This window comes from Psittacula echo (assembly GCF_963264785.1).
Source record: "Psittacula echo genome assembly, chromosome: 23".
NCBI lineage: Eukaryota > Metazoa > Chordata > Aves > Psittaciformes > Psittacidae > Psittacula > Psittacula echo.
Genome location: NC_137748.1, coordinates 4766140 through 4784233, shown reverse-complemented (window position 1 = coordinate 4784233; position 18094 = coordinate 4766140). Strand labels below are relative to the sequence as shown.

The 18094-nt window shown below is 49.2% G+C and overlaps 4 protein-coding genes and 1 pseudogene across 5 annotated transcripts; 1 reads left to right on the top strand and 4 right to left on the bottom strand.

Moving 5' to 3' along the window:
* Positions 1-788: 788 nt before the first annotated feature.
* Positions 789-4458, top strand: SDR39U1 (short chain dehydrogenase/reductase family 39U member 1; the record flags this gene model as incomplete). The annotated part of the gene is made up of 7 exons (XM_080633307.1): positions 789-795; positions 1576-1602; positions 1849-1955; positions 2286-2368; positions 2979-3100; positions 3681-3824; positions 4043-4458. 7 exons carry the CDS (start codon positions 789-791, stop codon positions 4456-4458), a joined length of 906 nt encoding a protein of 301 aa, XP_080489433.1.
* Positions 4459-6424: 1966 nt separating this feature from the next.
* LOC308229348 (olfactory receptor 4D1-like) lies at positions 6425-7360 on the bottom strand (the record flags this gene model as incomplete). The annotated part of the gene is made up of 1 exon (XM_080633306.1): positions 6425-7360. The coding sequence occupies one exon, from the start codon at positions 7358-7360 to the stop codon at positions 6425-6427; it is 936 nt and encodes a 311-aa protein (XP_080489432.1).
* Positions 7361-10267: 2907 nt separating this feature from the next.
* On the bottom strand, positions 10268-10573 carry LOC308229453 (feather keratin Cos1-1/Cos1-3/Cos2-1; the record flags this gene model as incomplete). Its single annotated transcript, XM_080633501.1, has 1 exon — positions 10268-10573. One exon carries the CDS (start codon positions 10571-10573, stop codon positions 10268-10270), a length of 306 nt encoding a protein of 101 aa, XP_080489627.1.
* A 3026-nt stretch (positions 10574-13599) lies between these two features.
* On the bottom strand, positions 13600-14345 carry LOC308229452 (feather keratin Cos1-2-like; annotated as a pseudogene). The gene is made up of 2 exons: positions 14215-14345; positions 13600-13914 (listed from the first exon to the last, which is right to left on the bottom strand). The product of its transcript is annotated as a feather keratin Cos1-2-like (transcript).
* A 1115-nt stretch (positions 14346-15460) lies between these two features.
* LOC308229347 (olfactory receptor 6E1-like) lies at positions 15461-17974 on the bottom strand (the record flags this gene model as incomplete). Its single annotated transcript, XM_080633305.1, has 3 exons — positions 15461-16429; positions 17117-17218; positions 17858-17974. The coding sequence occupies 3 exons, from the start codon at positions 17972-17974 to the stop codon at positions 15461-15463; spliced, it is 1188 nt and encodes a 395-aa protein (XP_080489431.1).
* Positions 17975-18094: the final 120 nt, after the last annotated feature.

The following is an 18094-nucleotide window of genomic DNA, read 5'->3' as shown; positions in this document are numbered from 1 at the left end:
TCTGGCAGTGCCTTATTCTGTTCATTGGAACACAGACAGTTCAGGTGGAGATATTCTCACTGTAAACATACAAAGACAAATTAGAGTGAACTGAATGATTTCTTTGCCTGGGACTCCTCAGGTTTCAACTGTATTTTTTCCTCAGTTTTGCTTTTAATCACTTCTCTTAGAAATGAGTGGAAACACTGAAATCCAGGTTCCAACCATCAAGCATTGATGGGCAATTGAAATCTTGCGGCTGAAGTGCTCTGTTCTGGGTCCATGTGTTTGTGTGCATTGCATGAGTGTTTTCAGTAGGATGGAAGCTATTTCTCTGTGATAAATAAGCTGGTAGCATCACAATCTGACATAGTCTGAAGATAATATGTGTAAGTTCAGCTTAACAGCTGTTTGCAGTGGTAAAAATATGCATTTCAAAAATACCAACTTAAACTTCTGTATCATGTATCTGAAGCACGACTTCTGGAGCATCATGTGAGCACCATCTTACCAGAGGCCTACTCAGTTCTCATTATATTACAGCATCAGTTAAATGCCAGGGCTGACTAGAAATCAGCAATTACCTTTCAGAGAAAGTAATTCTTTAAATTAATTGTTAACTACTTGAAAGAAATAATATCACTTTAAAATAAATCAATCACTATCCATAGTTACCTCGTTCTCTCTTATCTATACCATAAACTCAAATGCAGATGCCTATATTCCCATGCATACAAAGCCATCCTAAACTGGTGGAGAAAATACCAGAGGAATATCCCTCTGTGTTGACCATAAGCAGACCACTGACCATGTACCGTAGGTATTTCTATGAGTCTTTTCTGCTGGCTACTATTACAACTTCAGTGCCCACTGGTCTTCCAAAGGATCTCAACTAGTATGTAAAGACATTGGAATGGAATGCAGCTTCACTGTAAGATATCTATATTCAGGTACAGTGGAGGTCTCTATACCTGAAGGTTAATATTTTCTAGCAAGCTATTTAGTTCACCCTGCTATAGGCAAGTCTCAGCCAGGGGTAACTACCACTACATTTGGTAGCTAAAAACCAGTGTTACACACTTGACCAAGGCACCAGAAATGCTCCTGACATTGTTTAATTTAATAATACAGATAGGGCTTGCTCACACAAAGCATAAATGATACTTGAAAAGTATGAGATTTGTATTCCCAGCTATCTCATTTTTCTCTGATTCTCGGCCAAATACTAAGCTGTTGGTCTAAACTGAACAATGTTTAATATTACCTGACCCATTACAAATCACAGTGCTGTGAAGGGGAAGAACAGAGGTCCTGCCACAGGCTGGTACCACCCTCTGCTCTGCAAAGGACTCAAGATCAACACAGGCAGCTTTGTGTCAAGCAAAGGCTTCCCAGCTGCCTGCAGGTGGACAGCGTTTGTCTCTCAGCGCTTTCCGTCCCATCTCAGAAGAGACATCTAAAGCCCACCGGCAGAATCACATCCTTGCGAGAACGCCTGTTCCCACGACCCTGCGCTCTGGCGCTGGAGGGGTTAATGCTGCAGGGCGCGCTGGCCCTTTAAACGCGGAAGCGCATGCGCAGTTGACGTGCACGCAGTCGGGGCAGCCATGCGGGTGCTGGTGGGTGAGTGCGGGAGAGCGCCCGACGCAGGGAGCTGGGCCCGAGGGGCTCTGTGAGCGGGGCGGGCCTGGGCTGAGGGTGCTGCGGGCGCTGCGGGCGCTGCGGGCAGAGGTTGGAGCACCCCGGAGTGAGGACACGGGGAGTGGAGCTTCCGGGGGTCTGAGTTAGGGTTAGCAGCGATGCCCTGGGTACGGGGACGGCTGTGCAGGCACTGGGGTGCAGGTCTGTGACGCCCTATCTGTCTCCTAGGTGGTGGGACTGGCTTCGTGGGCACAGCCCTGACCCAGTTGCTGCGGAGCCGTGGCCATGAAGTGACCCACGTCTCTCGACAAGCGGGCAAGGATCGGATCAGCTGGGTATGGGAGGAGAGCGGTCACAGGAGAGGATGTGCCCGTGCTGAGGAACAAGCCCGCTTGCCCTGGCCTGCTGTGGCATACAGGGGATGTGCAGTGGGGATTCTAGGTCCTGTGGGTGTTCTCTTGGCCTCCTGGGTGCTCCATGGCTTCTAGTCACTGGGATGGGTCCTGCTGGAGCTCCAAGGAGTGAAACCATCTCATCATCATGCTTGTGCTCCAGACAGTGTCATGAGGGAACTGGCTGAAGTTCTTAGGAGTCTGCACTGCTTGGTTGGTGGGAAGGCTTGAGCAGGAGGCTGGGGGTGTGATGTCCCTGTTATCCCTGCCTAGGAGCAGCTATCCCAGTCTGGACTGCCCCACTGCGACGCTGTGGTGAACCTGGCTGGTGAAAATGTCCTCAACCCTTTCCGCAGGTAACTTGGTCTCACATGGTGCTGGTCCAAAGTGAAGGCAAGGCAGGCCAGTGCTGACAGAGATCTGGAAGGGATTGGGGGAGGAAACTGTGTGTCCAGGAAGCACTTGGGTTACCTTAACAATTGACATCTGGGTTCTCAAGTATCCAAAACATTTCTGTGGGCCTGTTAAGTTCTGGGAGACCTTTGGAAGACATGTTGGAGCCTTGGCAAAGTAGCTCTATATATCCAGAATTACACCGGATGCCTACTTTTAGATGATGAAAAGTTAGAACCAAGGTTTTACTTCTATGATGGTGGGTTTGGAAGTGCCTTCACCAGGCATTTGGGAAGAATTCACATCACCCAGCTTTGGTGTCCAGCTTCTCTGCTACCTTTATCCTAAGGCAGTCCAAAACCTATGGCCTTTTGTGGGAAGTGAGGGGCCACCATCCCCCAAAGTCCCCATGTTCTTAGGTAATAAGATCCTGTGTCCTCGCCCTGCTTTGGAGCATGGGGGAGTTATTATGACCTTTCCTGTGCTTGTCAGTGGGGGTCTGGTGGGAGTCCCTTGGTGCTGTTTCCTGGGATGCCCTCATGGGGATTATATCAGTGGCTCTCCCTTTCCCAGATGGGACGATGCCTTCTGCAGGGAGATCATCAGAAGCCGCGTTGAGACCACCAAGACCTTGGCCAAAGCCATTGCTGATGCTGAGCAGCCACCCCATGCTTGGGTCGTCGTCACCGGCGTAGGTATTGGTTGGGCCTGGTTGAGGCATGACTCATGCTGACCTGAAGAGGCAAACCTCCAGACAGAAACACGCTTCTGAGGGGCACGGGTCTTGCCTTGAAATGCTGGCTTCATTGCCAACACATGTCGTTCTGGCTCAAGAAGCCTTGATCAGCTTTTTCCTACTGCTGGGTAGGAATTTGTCCCCCTATGTTTCCTTTTGCTGTTATCTAAGCAGGGACTCAGCTCAATCCACCTGTATATCTCTTTGCATTTCTGCTTGCTACAGGCTTTAAAGCTGCCACAGTGATGGCCAGTTTTTAGATGCACCTTTTCTATTCAGGTAGATGAGTGTGTTGCTTGCTGCTGTATTTGGTTCTTAGGGCTATCAGCACAACCTGAGTATTGGTGCATCCCTCTGAACTTGCAGAGTGCATTGGTACTTCAGAAAATGTCTCTGCCATCAGAGGGACCGTGTGCTGTTCACATGGGATGTCTATGATGGAGTGATCAAGTTCTGGGCTCTTGGAGGCAGGGAGGAAGTTGGGGAAGGGGGTGGTGGCTGATTCAGTCCTGACTCCCTTACTACTCTTACACCCACAGGCTATTACCGCCCTAGCCCCACAGCAGAATATACTGAGGACAGTCCTGGGGGGGACTTTGACTTCTTTTCACGCCTGGTGAGCTCCTGGGAGGCTGCAGCTCTCATCCCTGGGAGCCCAGCTCGTGGTGTTGTGGTGAGATCTGGTGAGATGGGGTGTCATGCCTGGTCAGGGTGGCTCTGCTTTGATGCTGGGGCAAGAGGGGGAAGAGGAGGGAGAAGGCCTTGCACCTCACCTTGTTGGGGTGCTGTTCCAGTCCAGCCCTCTAAGGACTATATCATTTGCAGGTTGGGGGGTGAAGGGGATTTTTGTCCTTTGGGAGGCTCAGGGGGGAGTTGTGGTCTCACTCTGTTCTCTTCACAGGGGTAGTGCTGGGCCAAGGTGGTGGTGCAATCTCTCAAATGATCTGGCCTTTCCGCCTTGGACTAGGAGGCCCAGTGGGCTCTGGGCTCCAGCCCTTCCCATGGATCCACATTCGGGACCTGGCTGGGATTGTGTGCCATGCCCTGGAGACTGAGGGCCTGCGAGGTGTCTTCAACGGTGTGTCTCCATCCTCTCCTGCCACCTCCAATGGCACCTTTGCTCGGGAGCTTGCTGCTGCCCTGGGGCGCCCGGCGCTGCTGCCCATGCCCGCTTGGGCTGTGCGGGCTGTCTTTGGTGCAGAGCGGGCTGTGATGCTGCTGGAGGGCCAGAAAGTGGTGCCAAAACACACCCTGGAGAGTGGCTACAGCTTCATCTTCCCAGACCTGCCAGGAGCACTGAAAGACATCGTGTCTTGAGGACTCCTTGGCTGGGCTGGGTTGGGCCCTGTTTCTGTGAGCAGCCTGGCTCATGTGCCTTCCCCTAGGTGAAAGAGGCAAGCGCTGCCCATTGTTGACACTTCCCTACTGCCATACAAAGAAGATGAGCAATCTGTTCCCTTTCTGTCTCCCTTTGTGCATCCCCAGTTTAGGAGTCACCCCTCTTACTGTCATCTGCAGTCTCCACGGGACCTGCTTTTGGGCAGGGGAATCAGCCCCTCTAAGGGTTGTGACTGCTGAATCTGCCATCTTCCCTTTTCTGCTCATGTTGATCCCTCAGTAGCTGGCACTTAGTCCTTGCAGCACAAATACATGGGATAGAGAAAGCATTATGAATAGGTTTTATAAGAAGACAGGACAGGCTGTGGTGATAAAATGCTGAGTTCAGCCAGGCCAGTACTCACTGGCCCTGGTTTACACCCAGTCTGCCTCTTTTATACCCCTTTTCTGTCCATTGCCCACCCTGCATCAGCCGAGCAGGTTGCTCTGTTGTAGGTGATCAGGTTTGTCATGCACAATTTGCTCCTGGTGAATCTGTGCTGGGGTTTCCCAGTCACGTGCTTGGTTTGATTTGTGATAGCCTCCAGGAGGATTTGCTCCATCATCTTTGCTCCACCATCATCCAGGATGATTCACTCCATCATCATCTGATGTAAGACTGATGGGCCTGTAATTTCCTGGATCCTCCTTTGAGCCCGTCTTGGGGTGATGGGGGTGATATTAGCCGCCTTCTAGGGTCTTGTAATGTCCCTTGATCTCTGCGACTTCTCCAAGATGATGGAATGTGCCCTCTGTTGTTGCTGGTAGTGTCTGATGGGACAGCCCTATAGCAGTTATGAAAAAGGTTTATTCTAAATGCATTCGTTATTTTGGATGTCTCTTTCTTCTTGGAGCACAGTCTGAAACATCTTTTAGAAAGACATGAATTTAAAAGCTTCAAGCACTTGAAATGTAATGTCAAAGTGATTCAGTGTTATTCTATTAGAGTAACTAAGTATTAAGTAATATATATATTGTATATAGAGTATTGTATTAGAGTAATTAAGCTGTTTTGTAAAGAGAGGTTTCTTCCAAGGAATAAAACAAGAGAAAATCAATTCTCTGGCTCTTCTCACGGATTTCAAAGTATATCAGCTCCCAGAAGCAAAGTCATTAGAAGCTTAAATGAAGTTTCCTTAACTCTGGTTCTCCTGTGTTTTAATTATGAAGTTCCCATAATCCACAGGCAAGTTAAGTTCCCTGGAGGGGGCAAAAGAAACACTACATTGAAGATGTAAAAAACCACTTAGCCATTAAGTAGCTGTTGTAAAGTTTCTGAAGTGAGGCAGTGAATTTACCCTGCGGTGGCTCCTGCTGCCTGTCCTTGAGCAGGCAAACTAGAGAAAAAAGAACATTATACTGAATGATCTCCTGCCCCCCCCTTTACTGCCTTTACTGTCAGTTCACCAAATTAGCTGAAATCTGTGCTGTTTCCTAACAGAGACAGCCTGCAAAGATCAGCATAACCATATCAATAGGGAAGGTTTCTTTTGCTTGATCTCAATATGGAAACTGTGGTTTTAATGTTGCAGGATTAGGCCCAGGTTGGTTGTATTGGGTTACAATTATGACTGAATGACATAGATAAGGAATTCCTGGTTTCAAAAGAGACAAGTCACTCAGCATTAGAGATGGTAACAGGAATGATGGTGGTGAAAAGCCAGCAGGATTCCTCTATTCCTGGAAACAACCTGATTTAGTGTTAACGTGGTGTAACTTGCTCTGGACTCTACAGACTGTATACATGGGAACTGCACTTAATGTAAAGGGATCTAAGTGTCCTCCGACAGTTCTCCAGAAAGAATTTCTCTTCTGCAATTGTCTTTGCTGGAAGTTCAGATATTTCAATAATGATAAGTTACACGAGTTACAAAGCAGAAGGATGACCATTTTGCAGGGAGTTAAGCTATTCCTTTCCTTCTGAGAACAGAACCCTCGAAACAAGTCTCCTGACGGCCTTTTTCATTTCAGTATTTCTCAGGGTGTAGACCATGGGATTCAGCACTGGAACAAGCACAGTGAAGAAGATGGAGACCACTTTGTCCAGTGCAAATGTCTTGAAGGGCCGAGCATAGATGAATATTCCTGGAATGAATGTTATGCTTATTGCCATTATCTGCGCTACGCAGGTAGACAAAGCTTTGTGCTTTCCTTTGGTGAACTGCCTCCTCATCTTGACTAAAATGACAGTGTATGAAATAAGCAGCAAGACAAAAATTATTATGAGGAGCAGTCCACCATTTGAGGCCATCAGCAGCCCTATCAGGTAAGTGTCAATGCAGGCCACTTCCAGTACTTGTGGGACATCACAGTGGAAATTGTCCAGGGTGTTAGGACCACAATAAGGTAAAGCGAGAAGCAGAGTAATCTGTGTTGCAGAGTGAATGAATCCTCCTGCCCATGACACTACCACTAGACCTAAACACACTGCACGGTTCATTACAGTCAGGTACTGCAAGGGCTTAAAAATAGCCACATAGCGATCAGCTGCCATCACTGCAAGAAGAAAGATATGAGCACCACCAATGAAGTGGAACAAAAACATGTGAAGCATGCACTCCTTGAGTGGAACAGATTTGGGCTGGGAGAGGAGACCTGACAACAGAATGGGAGTAGTGACTGATGATTCAGCAATATCTGTGAACGCTAAGTTGGCCAGGAAGAAGTACATCGGTGTGTGCAGGTGGTAGTCAGTGATAACAGTGGTGAGGATGGTGATGTTTCCCAAGCAGGTCATCAGATAGACAAGGAAGAAGACTGTGAAGAGGAATTGCTGAATCTTAAGACTGTTGTTGAAACCCAGGAGAACAAATTCCACTACAGGACTGGTTATGTTCTGCATCTCCAGTTGTTACCATCTGAGTATGCCTAAGAGGAATTTAGAAGGGAGAGTGAAGTTAGCTTTAAACACCAAGAGGGGGATCATCTTTGCACTCCTCTGGCTCAGAAGTCCCCATCCTTGAATGCTACTTATATCCCCACACTAAACAGTGCAAATTCTGTTCAGTGGAGGTAGTGTCAGTGTTGGGAACTGCTTGCTTTCATTTTCAGCTTGCCTTCCCTGCATCTGTACTCTTAAAATCCAGTGTAACTTTACAGCTAGTTGCTATCCTCATAAACAGACTTTTGTTTCCCCAGTAATGCAGGCTTTGGCCCCTCCTCAATGCAACAGTGGTAATCCCTAATATTACCTCATTCCATTCACACATCAAGAGCCCCTTATTCCACACAGGACTGCTTTGCCTGCAGTCTCAGAGTTGCCTGGTTCCTCTTCTCCTCAGAGGACTCCAAAGAGAAAATAAGAAAGGAATAAAATACCCACCCAAACCCAAAATCCAAACAAAACCCATTTGTGCATCTTCTCTAAGCATCAAATCAGATGTGAGGAGCAAAGTTACTATGAAACCTGTACGAACTTTCTTGGGTCTGAACAAAAATGGTTTTGCCAATGCCACTAATGGATTCCTTCTCTAGCAAACAGTGTTTACAGGGCTACTCCTCTGTAAGCCAAAGGGAAACAGGACATAACTGCACATTCTTTGCCTTGCAGGCACGTCTTGCCAGTTGACAGATTCTTTTATGCTATGGACAATAAGCCTTGCTTGCTGCTGCTTGCTTTTGTCGGGGATGAAGTGTACAGAGTCAGTTGGTTTGTCACACTTTGCTGAATGGCTGGCACGGACAAAGCCTGAATTTGGGACATTGCCTCTTCGTGTATGTGTTCCCTTGCATGGAGAGTCAGTGCTCAATTCAGAGAGAAACCACATGACAAACCGATCCGGGATTGCCAGAGAATTTGGGCTTGTGCTGTGGTTCTGTCAGTAAAGAATTTAGAGTAGTCTATTCCTCCCTTATCCTGTTAGGATTTTCATTTGAAACAATACACAGGGTATTGCTGTGACTAGCAATACCCTGAAAACAGAGATGTCAGGAGCAGGAAGAGATGCCTGCTCTGCAGTGGAAGGCAAGCCAGGGACCGAGAGTGACAGCAAGGCAGCCAGAAGCAGCCCAGCTCACCAGCAAAGCTGGTCCCACAGTACACACAAAGAAAGAGCAGAGCAGAATCACTGATAGTAACCAGTTAGCCCAGCGATTGCCAGAGGGAAAAGGATGCCGGGGAACAAGACAATGACACCACTAAGCTCAATGTGAGAAGCAGGGCAAGCGAAGGATAAGCTGCATGAGGGTAAGTGTCACACTCAGACACATTCAAACACATTCGGTGATACTTGCCAAAATTAGCATTCCAGTCGAGCCCAGGGGAAGGTGGCTCTCTCCAGCCAGGCTCAGGACTGGGTTCTTGGGTGGCAGGTTGGCACCCGACAGCTTCTCCTGCCCCACATCTGCACACTGTAGCTGTGTTACCTTCCCGATTTACTACAGTAAAATCGCCAGTTTCTCTGTGAAGAAGCAGAGCATTTCTAGAGCCAGCGCTTTTCTGTCACTTACCTTGGGAGAAAAGGCATGAGTGCAGCATAGCTCCAAGGTACAAGTATTTCCTGCACGGACTCTTCCCCAAGGAATGAAAGTCCCCAGGGTTCCACAGTCACTCGCTGGGAAAACATGCAATTACCCCTCACTTAGGGAAGGAACTCTTGGCTCTCATCTATTTCCTCCACTTGAGAGGAACTATTTCCACTCAACTTTGAATCCTGAAGGTAAATTCAGAGACCTGTTGAATGTTCAGATGAGCCTTTCGCCAACATGTGTCAGGCAGCACAAGTTTCCTAATATTCATATTTCCTAATAAAAGTTCAAAGTATATTTTTGGTACAGAGAGGAAAAAAAGAAAGGTAAACTCATCTACAGTGTCATACATAAGAAAAACACATCTCCAACAATAGTGCTGACCAAATGAAATGTAACGTTTATCTTCAAGGTTTAACATCATTTCTACCATAAGTTCTGATTTGCTGTAAATGCAAATGATTCAAAGGAGATAAAATAAGACAAGAACAGTCTTTGTTTAGAGGGATTTATGTTTCAAAACTTGTGTATAGTATCTCTTTTTGGCACAGTTTTATTTGTTTCATTAATTAATTCCTGGCTAGTGAGGGAAACACAGTGCAAAGAGGCAATCTGATGGTGCCAATTCCTCTCAACAGATCTGTTTATTTTGGTTGTAAAAACTTGCTTTCACTTTGGAAATATCAGGTGGTCTATAGAGAAGAAAACCTCATTATTCATAAAAAAAGTGGAAATTGAAGAGTCACGTTCATCTACCCATAAAATGTATGCCAATACAATACTTGTATGCCCAGCCAGCAACTGGGCTTAAACCGTTTAATGTTTGCTATCCAGAAGTCACATATATCATGTGAGGTATGTGCTCCACCTCCAAACAATGCAGTAGTTCCCCGGGTTCTTCTGCTGAATGATTCATCTACCAATGTGGATTTCTAAAGGGTTCAAAAGAAACATGTTCTCAAAGGCGCAAAAGGAAGGAGGACTCAGAGGCCCAGGCTTGGATGCAGCACAACTTTAATGAGTGTAAAGAAGAAAAGGAGGTGGCTCACAGGGAGCACCAGGGGCAACCACCAAGATGCAGTGGAGCGCCTGAAGGGTGTCCGTCTGCCTGTCCCTCACAGGGAGGCCAAGAGGACCCCACTGGGATGGTGCGGGAGGTGGAGACAGGAAAGGAAATGAGAGGACAGTGGGAGAAGGAAACAGCGCCGCGAAGCTCTATCTCCTGTGCAGATCCATGTGGTGAGGTCGTGGAGGTTCCTGCCTGAGGACGCAGCCAGCAGCTTTAGCAGGGTCTGCACCTGGTGCCGCAGTAGCGGTTGGTGATGCAGGAGAGGTCGAAGCCCCCGGAGTTGATGGGCACTCCCTCGGAGCTGAGGATGCTGCCAACGGCAGCGGAGGTGGAGGAGCCCACAACGGTGTTCTGAGGGAAGGAGCTGAGGATGGGGCCGGGCAGGGTCACCACCACGGGGGAAGGCTCAATGACGACGGTGGAGCTCTGGCACTGCCTGACACAGCACTCATTGCAGCTGTTGGCCAGCGGGGTCGGGCCGCAGGGCTGGCAGGGCACGCACGGGTTGCAGCAGGACATGTCTGGATGCTGGAGCTTCACCTGGACACAGGGCAGGGCCAAGCAGAGGATGGGACACGTGAGCGGCAGCTCTGCAGCCAACCCTGGCCAAGCCAAGGCACCTCCTGGCCCAGCACACGCTGACCACCTCCAAGCCCAGCAGCCACCTCAGCTCAGTCCCAGCCTCTCTCTGCACAAGCCCTTCTCTCCCCTTCCCTCTCCCATGAGAAGCAGCTCCCAGCCCTGCGCTACGACAGCCCCCATCAGCTGAGACACACGGGCAGGAACGACCTGGTCTGCAAGCAGCAGCAGAAGAGGCTTTGCACTCACCTGATTCCCAGGAGAAGGAGGCGAGAGAAGTGGATGAGGAGCAGAGACCTGCGCTGCCTTTTATAGTCGTCCTGCAGTGCCTCAGGCCCACAGGCACCTATGTGGCAGGAGCAATTTCCTGACAAGCTCATGGCAAATGCAAACCCTCCCAGGTAATGGCAGGGGCCGTGTCCCGGTTTCCGGCACTGCTGCCTTTTAATTTCCCGGCTCATGGGCTTTGCCATAGGAAGGCTTCTGTAAGCGCCCGCATGAGAAGCCCAAGGGTTTCCGGGGCAGAAACACGTGAGCGCAGCAGGAGCCTCACATCAAGGGCTGAGGCATCCCGTGCAGGCAGGGGATGTGCTCCTGGCTCATTCCTGTGGGCTTGCTTGTGGCCAAGGTGTCAGGAAATGGGCACTGCTCTGGTGCTTCTCTTCCGCGTGCCCAAGGACTGCCATGGGAGAGGACATGGCACAGCCTTTCCTCTTGCTCCCTCACCTCTCTCTGGGGGAAGGCCATTGTTGTGTGGGTTTAACCTAAGGTACAACTGGCTTTCTTGATGTTAGCAGAAGAACCAGGCAGCTTTCAAGGCTGTTCAAAATCTTTGCAATTCTCAGATGCTGCTTTAATTATCCTGGAGGAGAAGGAGGATACTGGAAGGAAAGAAGAAAGGAAGGAAGGACGGAAGGTATTTGTGTCACCGGTTGGCTCTTTCTGCGGAGAAAACGCCAAAGGTGTAATTGTGAATAGTTCCCAGCAGATGGCTCCCGAGGGACGAAGGTGACCGGGAGCACACGGCAGCTCAATCTCATGACCATATCGATCCTATCATAACCAGGCACTACCAAGTACAACAAAATGATAGCACATTCTGGTCAGATCCGCCGTTATCTCCACCCTTCGTGCCCCATGTTGCCCACCAAAAGGGCCTGTTGTGGCTTAAAACCAGTCAGCAACTAAGTACCACACAGCCACTGGCTCAAACCCTCCCTTCAGCCCCTGGGCGGGATGAGGAGAATGGGAAGAAAGTAAAACCCATGGGTTCAGATAAGAACACGCCTGGTCTGGCGTGGGATTGTCCATGGGCTGCAGTGTGGATTTCTGCTCCTCCATGGTCTTTCCTTTGGGCTGCCTGGGAATCTCTGCACCATCACCTGGATCACCTTCTCTACCTCTTCCTGCCCTGGCCTTTGTGTTTACAGGACTGGTTCTCAAATGGGTTTTCCCTCACTTCCTGGGCAGTGTTCTGCCTTTTCTTAAACACGTTTTCACAGAGGCAGCACCACAGTGGTGGGCTCAGCATTAGGCAGCATCGAGTCCATTTTGGAGCTGGCTGAATCTGACTCTATCAGACATGGGTTAAGCCCCTGGATTCTTCTCACAGAAACCACCCTGGCACCCTTCCTCCTCCTGCTACCAAAGCCTTGCCACATAAGCCCAGGGGAGTGGGTCCAACAGAGTATGAGGCACAATTATAGAAACAGACATTTCAACAGAAAATGTCCATGGTCAATCCTTTAGGAAGTGGAAGTGATGGAGGTAATTATGGTGATTAATGTTATCATCCTCACATCTCAACTGCTTTATTTCACGTTCATCCTGGGCCCCACTGACCCCCCTTCACACCTTTTCTCAAAGGATTCTGCCCATCAGGTCACCAAGAGGACAAAAATCTGCTCCTACTGATTGCAGGGTTGCAGTTTTGCCTTCTTTCACAGCCACTTCATACTCTGGACAGGAGAGCTATCCCAGCCTTTCTCCAGAACCCTAATAGCTCGTAGGTCTTGAAACTGTTCTGCACAACACTCTTGTCTCTAAAATGGAGAGGCATAGATGTGACGGATGGACCACTTTGTAGGTAAGCAATTGGCTAGGTGCTTGCACTTAAAGAGTCTCTTATGTAGACAGGGTGAGAGAGCTGGACTTGCTCAGTCTGTAGAAGAGAAGGGTCCAGAATACCTTAGAGTATCTTCCAGTGCCTAAGGGGATTAAAGGAAAGTTGGAGAGGGACTTTTGATGAAGGGCATGTAGTAATAGGACAGTAGAAATGGATTTAAACTGAAGGAAGGTAGATTTAGATGAACTATTATGCAGAAGTTCTATCCTGTGAGGGTGCTGAGGCGCTGGCACAGGGTGCCCAGAGAAGCTGTGGCTGCCCCATCCCTGGCAGTGTTCAAGGCAAGGTTGGATGAGGCTTAGAGCAAGCTGCTCTAGTGGAAGGTGTCCATGCTGGTGGTAGGGCAATTGGAATGAAATGAGGTTTAATGTCTCTTCCAAACCAAAATGTTCGATAGTTCCATAAATTCATGAGACATGAAATTAATTTACCATGCTTCCAAGTGACAAAATTGACCACAGCGACGCTGATCCCCCCCACCTCCAACTTTTCCCCTGAACAGAGTGGAACGGTGGCCGCAGAAGGAAGGAGGACTCGGAGGCCCAGGCTTGGATGCAGCACAACTTTAATGAGTGTAAAGAAGAAAAGGAGGTGGCTCACAGAGAGCACCAGGGGCAGCCACCAAGATGCGGTGCAGCTCCTGCAGGGTGTCCGTCTGCCTGTCCCTCACAGGGAGGGAGGGAGGCCAAGAGGTCCCCACTGGGCTGGTGCAAGAAATGAAGACAGGAAAGGAATGCAGAGGACAGTGGGAGAAGGAAACAGCGCCGTGAAGCTCTATCTCCTGTGCAGATCCATGTTGCGAGGTCCTGGATGTTCCTGCCTGAGGACGCAGCCAGCAGCTTTAGCAGGGTCTGCACCTGGTGCCGCAGTAGCGGTTGGTGATGCAGGAGAGGTCGAAGCCCCCGGAGTTGATGGGCACTCCCTCGCAGCTGAGGATGCTGCCAACGGCAGCGGAGGTGGAGGAGCCCACAACGGTGTTCTGAGGGAAGGAGCTGAGGATGGGGCCGGGCAGGGTCACCACCACGGCGGAGGGCTGGATGGCGATGGTGGAGCTCTGGCACTGCCTGACACAGCACTCATTGCAGCTGTTGGCCAGCGGGGTCGGGCCGCAGGGCTGGCAGGGCACGCACGGGTTGCAGCAGGACATGTCTGGATGCTGGAGCTTCACCTGGACACAGGGCAGGGCCAAGCAGAGGATGGGACACGTGAGCGGCAGCTCTGCAGCCAACCCTGGCCAAGCCAAGGCACCTCCTGGCCCAGCACACGCTGACCACCTCCAAGCCCAGCAGCCACCTCAGCTCAGTCCCAGCCTCTCTCTGCACAAGCCCTTCTCTCCCCTTCCCTCTCCCATGAGAAGCAGCTCCCAGCCCTGCGCTACGACAGCCCCCATCAGCTTAGACACACGGACAGGAACGACCTGGTCTGCAAGCAGCAGCAGAAGAGGCTTCGCACTCACCTGATTCCCAGGAGAAGGAGGCGAGAGAAGTGGATGAGGAGCAGAGACCTGCGCTGCCTTTTATAGTCGTCCTGCAGTGCCTCAGGCCCACAGGCACCTTTGTGGCAGGAGCAATTTCCTGACAAGCTCATGGCAAATGCAAACCCTCCCAGGTAATGGCAGGGGCCGTGTTCCGGTTTCCGGCACTGCTGCCTTTTAATTTCCCGGCTCATGGGCTTTGCCATAGGAAGGCTTCTGTAAGCACCAGGATGAGAAGCCCAAGGGTTTCCGGGGCAGAAACACGTGAGCGCAGCAGAAGCCTCACATCAAGGGCTGGGGCATCCCGTGCAGGCAGGGGATGTGCTCCTGGCTCATTCCTGTGGGCTTGCTTGTGGCCAAGGTGTCAGGAAATGGGCACCGCTCTGGTGCTTCTCTTCCGCGTGCCCAAGGACTGCCATGGGAGAGGACATGGTACAGCCTTTCCTCTTGCTCCCTCACCTCTCTCTGGGGGAAGGCCATTGTTGTGTGCAGATGGGCTTCTGCTGGGAGGGCTGGACCCTACTGCAACACTAACAGTGCTCTCAGGACACCTCTGCTGGGCTCCTGTGCCTCATCCCCTCTCTGTGCAGTTTCTGTGGGTCCTCAGGGCACACCAGGAGCATGACTGGGCCTGGTCCTTCCCCGCAGTACCTGAGCCCTGTTGTGCCAGTGCGGTCCCAGCGTCTCCTCAGCAGAGTCCCCACGTGCTGATGTTTCTGGCCTTGTGTGAGAGTACAGATATGGGCATGGTTCCATGAGCACACGTGTATCAGTCCCTCCTCGTGTGACCCTCCTCATGAGGGTACAGGCACACCATGGCTTGGGCTTGTGATACAGGGTGATCCACCAAAACCCTTTTCATGAGCAGATCCAGCCATGTCCCACTTTACGTGTGCAGAAACTGTTGCGCACTGACCACAGCTCCCCAGTCCGCATCCCGCTGGGCTGCTTAATGGTGAAGCCGTGAATGAAGGAGGGAAGTGGAGTCTGTGTTGTCCGGCTTGGGTTTCACCACACCTCATTTTAAACCTATCAAATATGGCTACTTCCAACTGATTAAGTCAAGGAGATTTATGTAGTCAGGGTAGAGAAACAGGTATCAATCATAGTTATTGTAAACTTAGGTGTGGTGAATTCCATCTATTTCATTCCATGCATCATCTCTATCCCCCTCTCCCCCACCTCCCCAGGGTACTGGGAGCTCTACTAGGAAGTCATTCACATGCACTCACTGCTTTGTATGTCTGGATTTCAGAATATCATCAGAGCCTACAACACACCTTGCTACTAGATCTTTCAAGGCCTGTCTGACCTGTTGATTTTGAAGGGTGTAGATGTAAGGGTTACACAGCTGAGTAATCACACAGTAAAGGAAAGAGACAACTTTGTCAAAATCCCTCCCGCCCCGTTGCCTTGGTCGGATGTACCTGAAGATGGAGCTGCTGTACAGAATAGTGACCACAATGAGGTGACTGGAGCATGTGGAAAAGGCTTTTTTCCTGCTTGCTGAAGACTGGATGTGCGTGACAGTGTGGATGATGTAGGCATAGGAAAAAGCAGTTACTGATAAGGTGCCAGGTAGTATCAGAACACCAGTCACTAGCACTACTTTCTCAATGATGCCTGTGTCTGTGCAGGACAGCTGGAGCAGTGGTGCCATATCACAGTAGAAGTGGTTGATGACACCAGGCCCGCAGAATGGCAACTGGATTATAATCGTGAGTGGGGAGATCATCAAGATGAAACTCATCACCCAACAGCCCAGCACCAGCTGGAGGCAAAACCTGTTGCTCATAAAGGTAGCATAGTGCAAAGGGCGGCAGATGGCCATGTAGCGGTCAAAGGACATGAGAGCTACATGGAAGAAAGTGCAGACACCCAGGATGAAGAAGAGGGATAACTGAAGGAAACATCCAGAGGGGGAAATTGTTTTTGCTCCTGTGAGGAGGCTGTAGAGAGTCCTTGGCATGAAGGTAGAAGTGAAGCAAATTTCCACAAGGGAGAAATTCCTGAGAAAGAAATACATGGGGATGTGGAGGCGTTGGTCCACCAGTGTGATGGTAATGACAGTGATGTTTCCAAGGAGGATCAGGAGGAAGGCAACAAAGAGAATGGCAAATAGGATGATCTCCAAAAAGCGGTTGCTGGCAAGTCCCAAGAGAATGAACTCTGCTGTTGTCTGATTTGTCTCTGAAAGCTGAATAATAGTTAAAATAATGTTACAGATGTTCCAAGAAGCATAAGCAAAAGACTTATCAGATGGTACATGTGGTTGTCCTAACTGGAAGACTATTGTAAGCCAGACAGTGAGTGATTTACATAACAGTTGACCTGAGTAGGTGCCTGCCTGTGCTGCCCATATCAATTGGCCACAGGACAAACTTAGCATAATGAAGCAGCCTTTAGGCAGCCCCCACTTGGCATCAATAATGACACTGACAAGCAGGTTCTTGTCCACATTCTTAAAATGAAGCAGCATGTTCCCATGTGGATATCCTTTTACCACACAGTGGAAATCATGAACAGCATTTTTCAGTTCTTAAGGAAAATTGGTAAGGGCTCTAAATACCATAATGTGTGGGAATTACTCCGCAGACAGGATCCGTGTAACAGGCTGTGCCTTGGCTAGAAATCCACCCAGTGTGTCACAACTGCAGGTTCCAAGCATCTGAAGGAACACAAGATTATCTGTGCTATTCCCCTTCCCTTTTCACATTAGCTCAAAAAATGGCATTTTAATTAATACCTGTCAGAATCCGAGTATCTTTCTTAATAGTACCCATTACAAACCCCAGAGGCCATGCATTAGAATACCTTTGAGGGCAGATTCCAAAGGAGGGGGCATACCCTTTTCCATAAAAACCTTAAGTGTTTCTTAACGCACCTGACTGCAGGTCACTACTTGTCCAAATACTGCATTCACCACTACTGCTGCATTGTCAAAGGCAGAGAGATCCAATGCCTTCAGAGAGACTTCCTTGCCGATCTTTAGATGAGTGTCAGAAGTACCAGTGTGTGTTCACTCCTGAAGATACAGACCCTAGATGATGAGATAAGGTTTAGATCCTCCCCTGTCTTATTTGTGGCCCTGCAGGTCAGGATCTGCAGCACACCTTAACATTTCCGACCAATTTCTGTTTTCCAGGCTGGCTTCCTGCCTTAGCAGACAAATATAAATTTTAGTGTTTTACTCTTTAATCCCATTTTCCTATACATATGGTAACATAACCACAATAAGCTCCTAAATTCTTCTAGGTTACCAGTCTGCATCATTTTCCAGGTGGCAGTGAGCTGCCAAGGTCTTCTCGTCACATTTTAGCAACAGTGACAAACAGTAGAACTGTTGTCCACAAACAAAGCAAATGATGGTATTCCCTGACAAAACAGAAAATACTAATAAATTATTCTTGTTAAATGGCATTAATTCACCTTAATAAATACTCCTGGGGAAGAAAACAAAACAAAAATCAAAAAATAACACCAAAAAACGTGATCCGTTGCTAGCAGTGGATCGTAGCAAGGTTTTCATACACAGCCTGCAAATCATCTCAGTTCAATATTATCTCAAGCCTTCAAACACCCACTAGCATGCTCGGAGCCATTAAGCCACAATCCCTATGCTTGCCTTCTGAACCTTTCTAGGGCTTTCTTTTAGCATGAGAGGAACCCTGTACTGGAAATCCACTCCATTAACTGGAAAGGCTACCAGCCCACTGATGATGTCTCCCTTGTCTTTAGTCATCCCAAACAGAACACCACCAATAACTGAAGCACAGCCATCTACCCTGCGAATTACATCGCATCCCACATTACCTGTTTCTAACATGGAATACATCAGTTGTGCCTTCTTTCTCTAGCACAT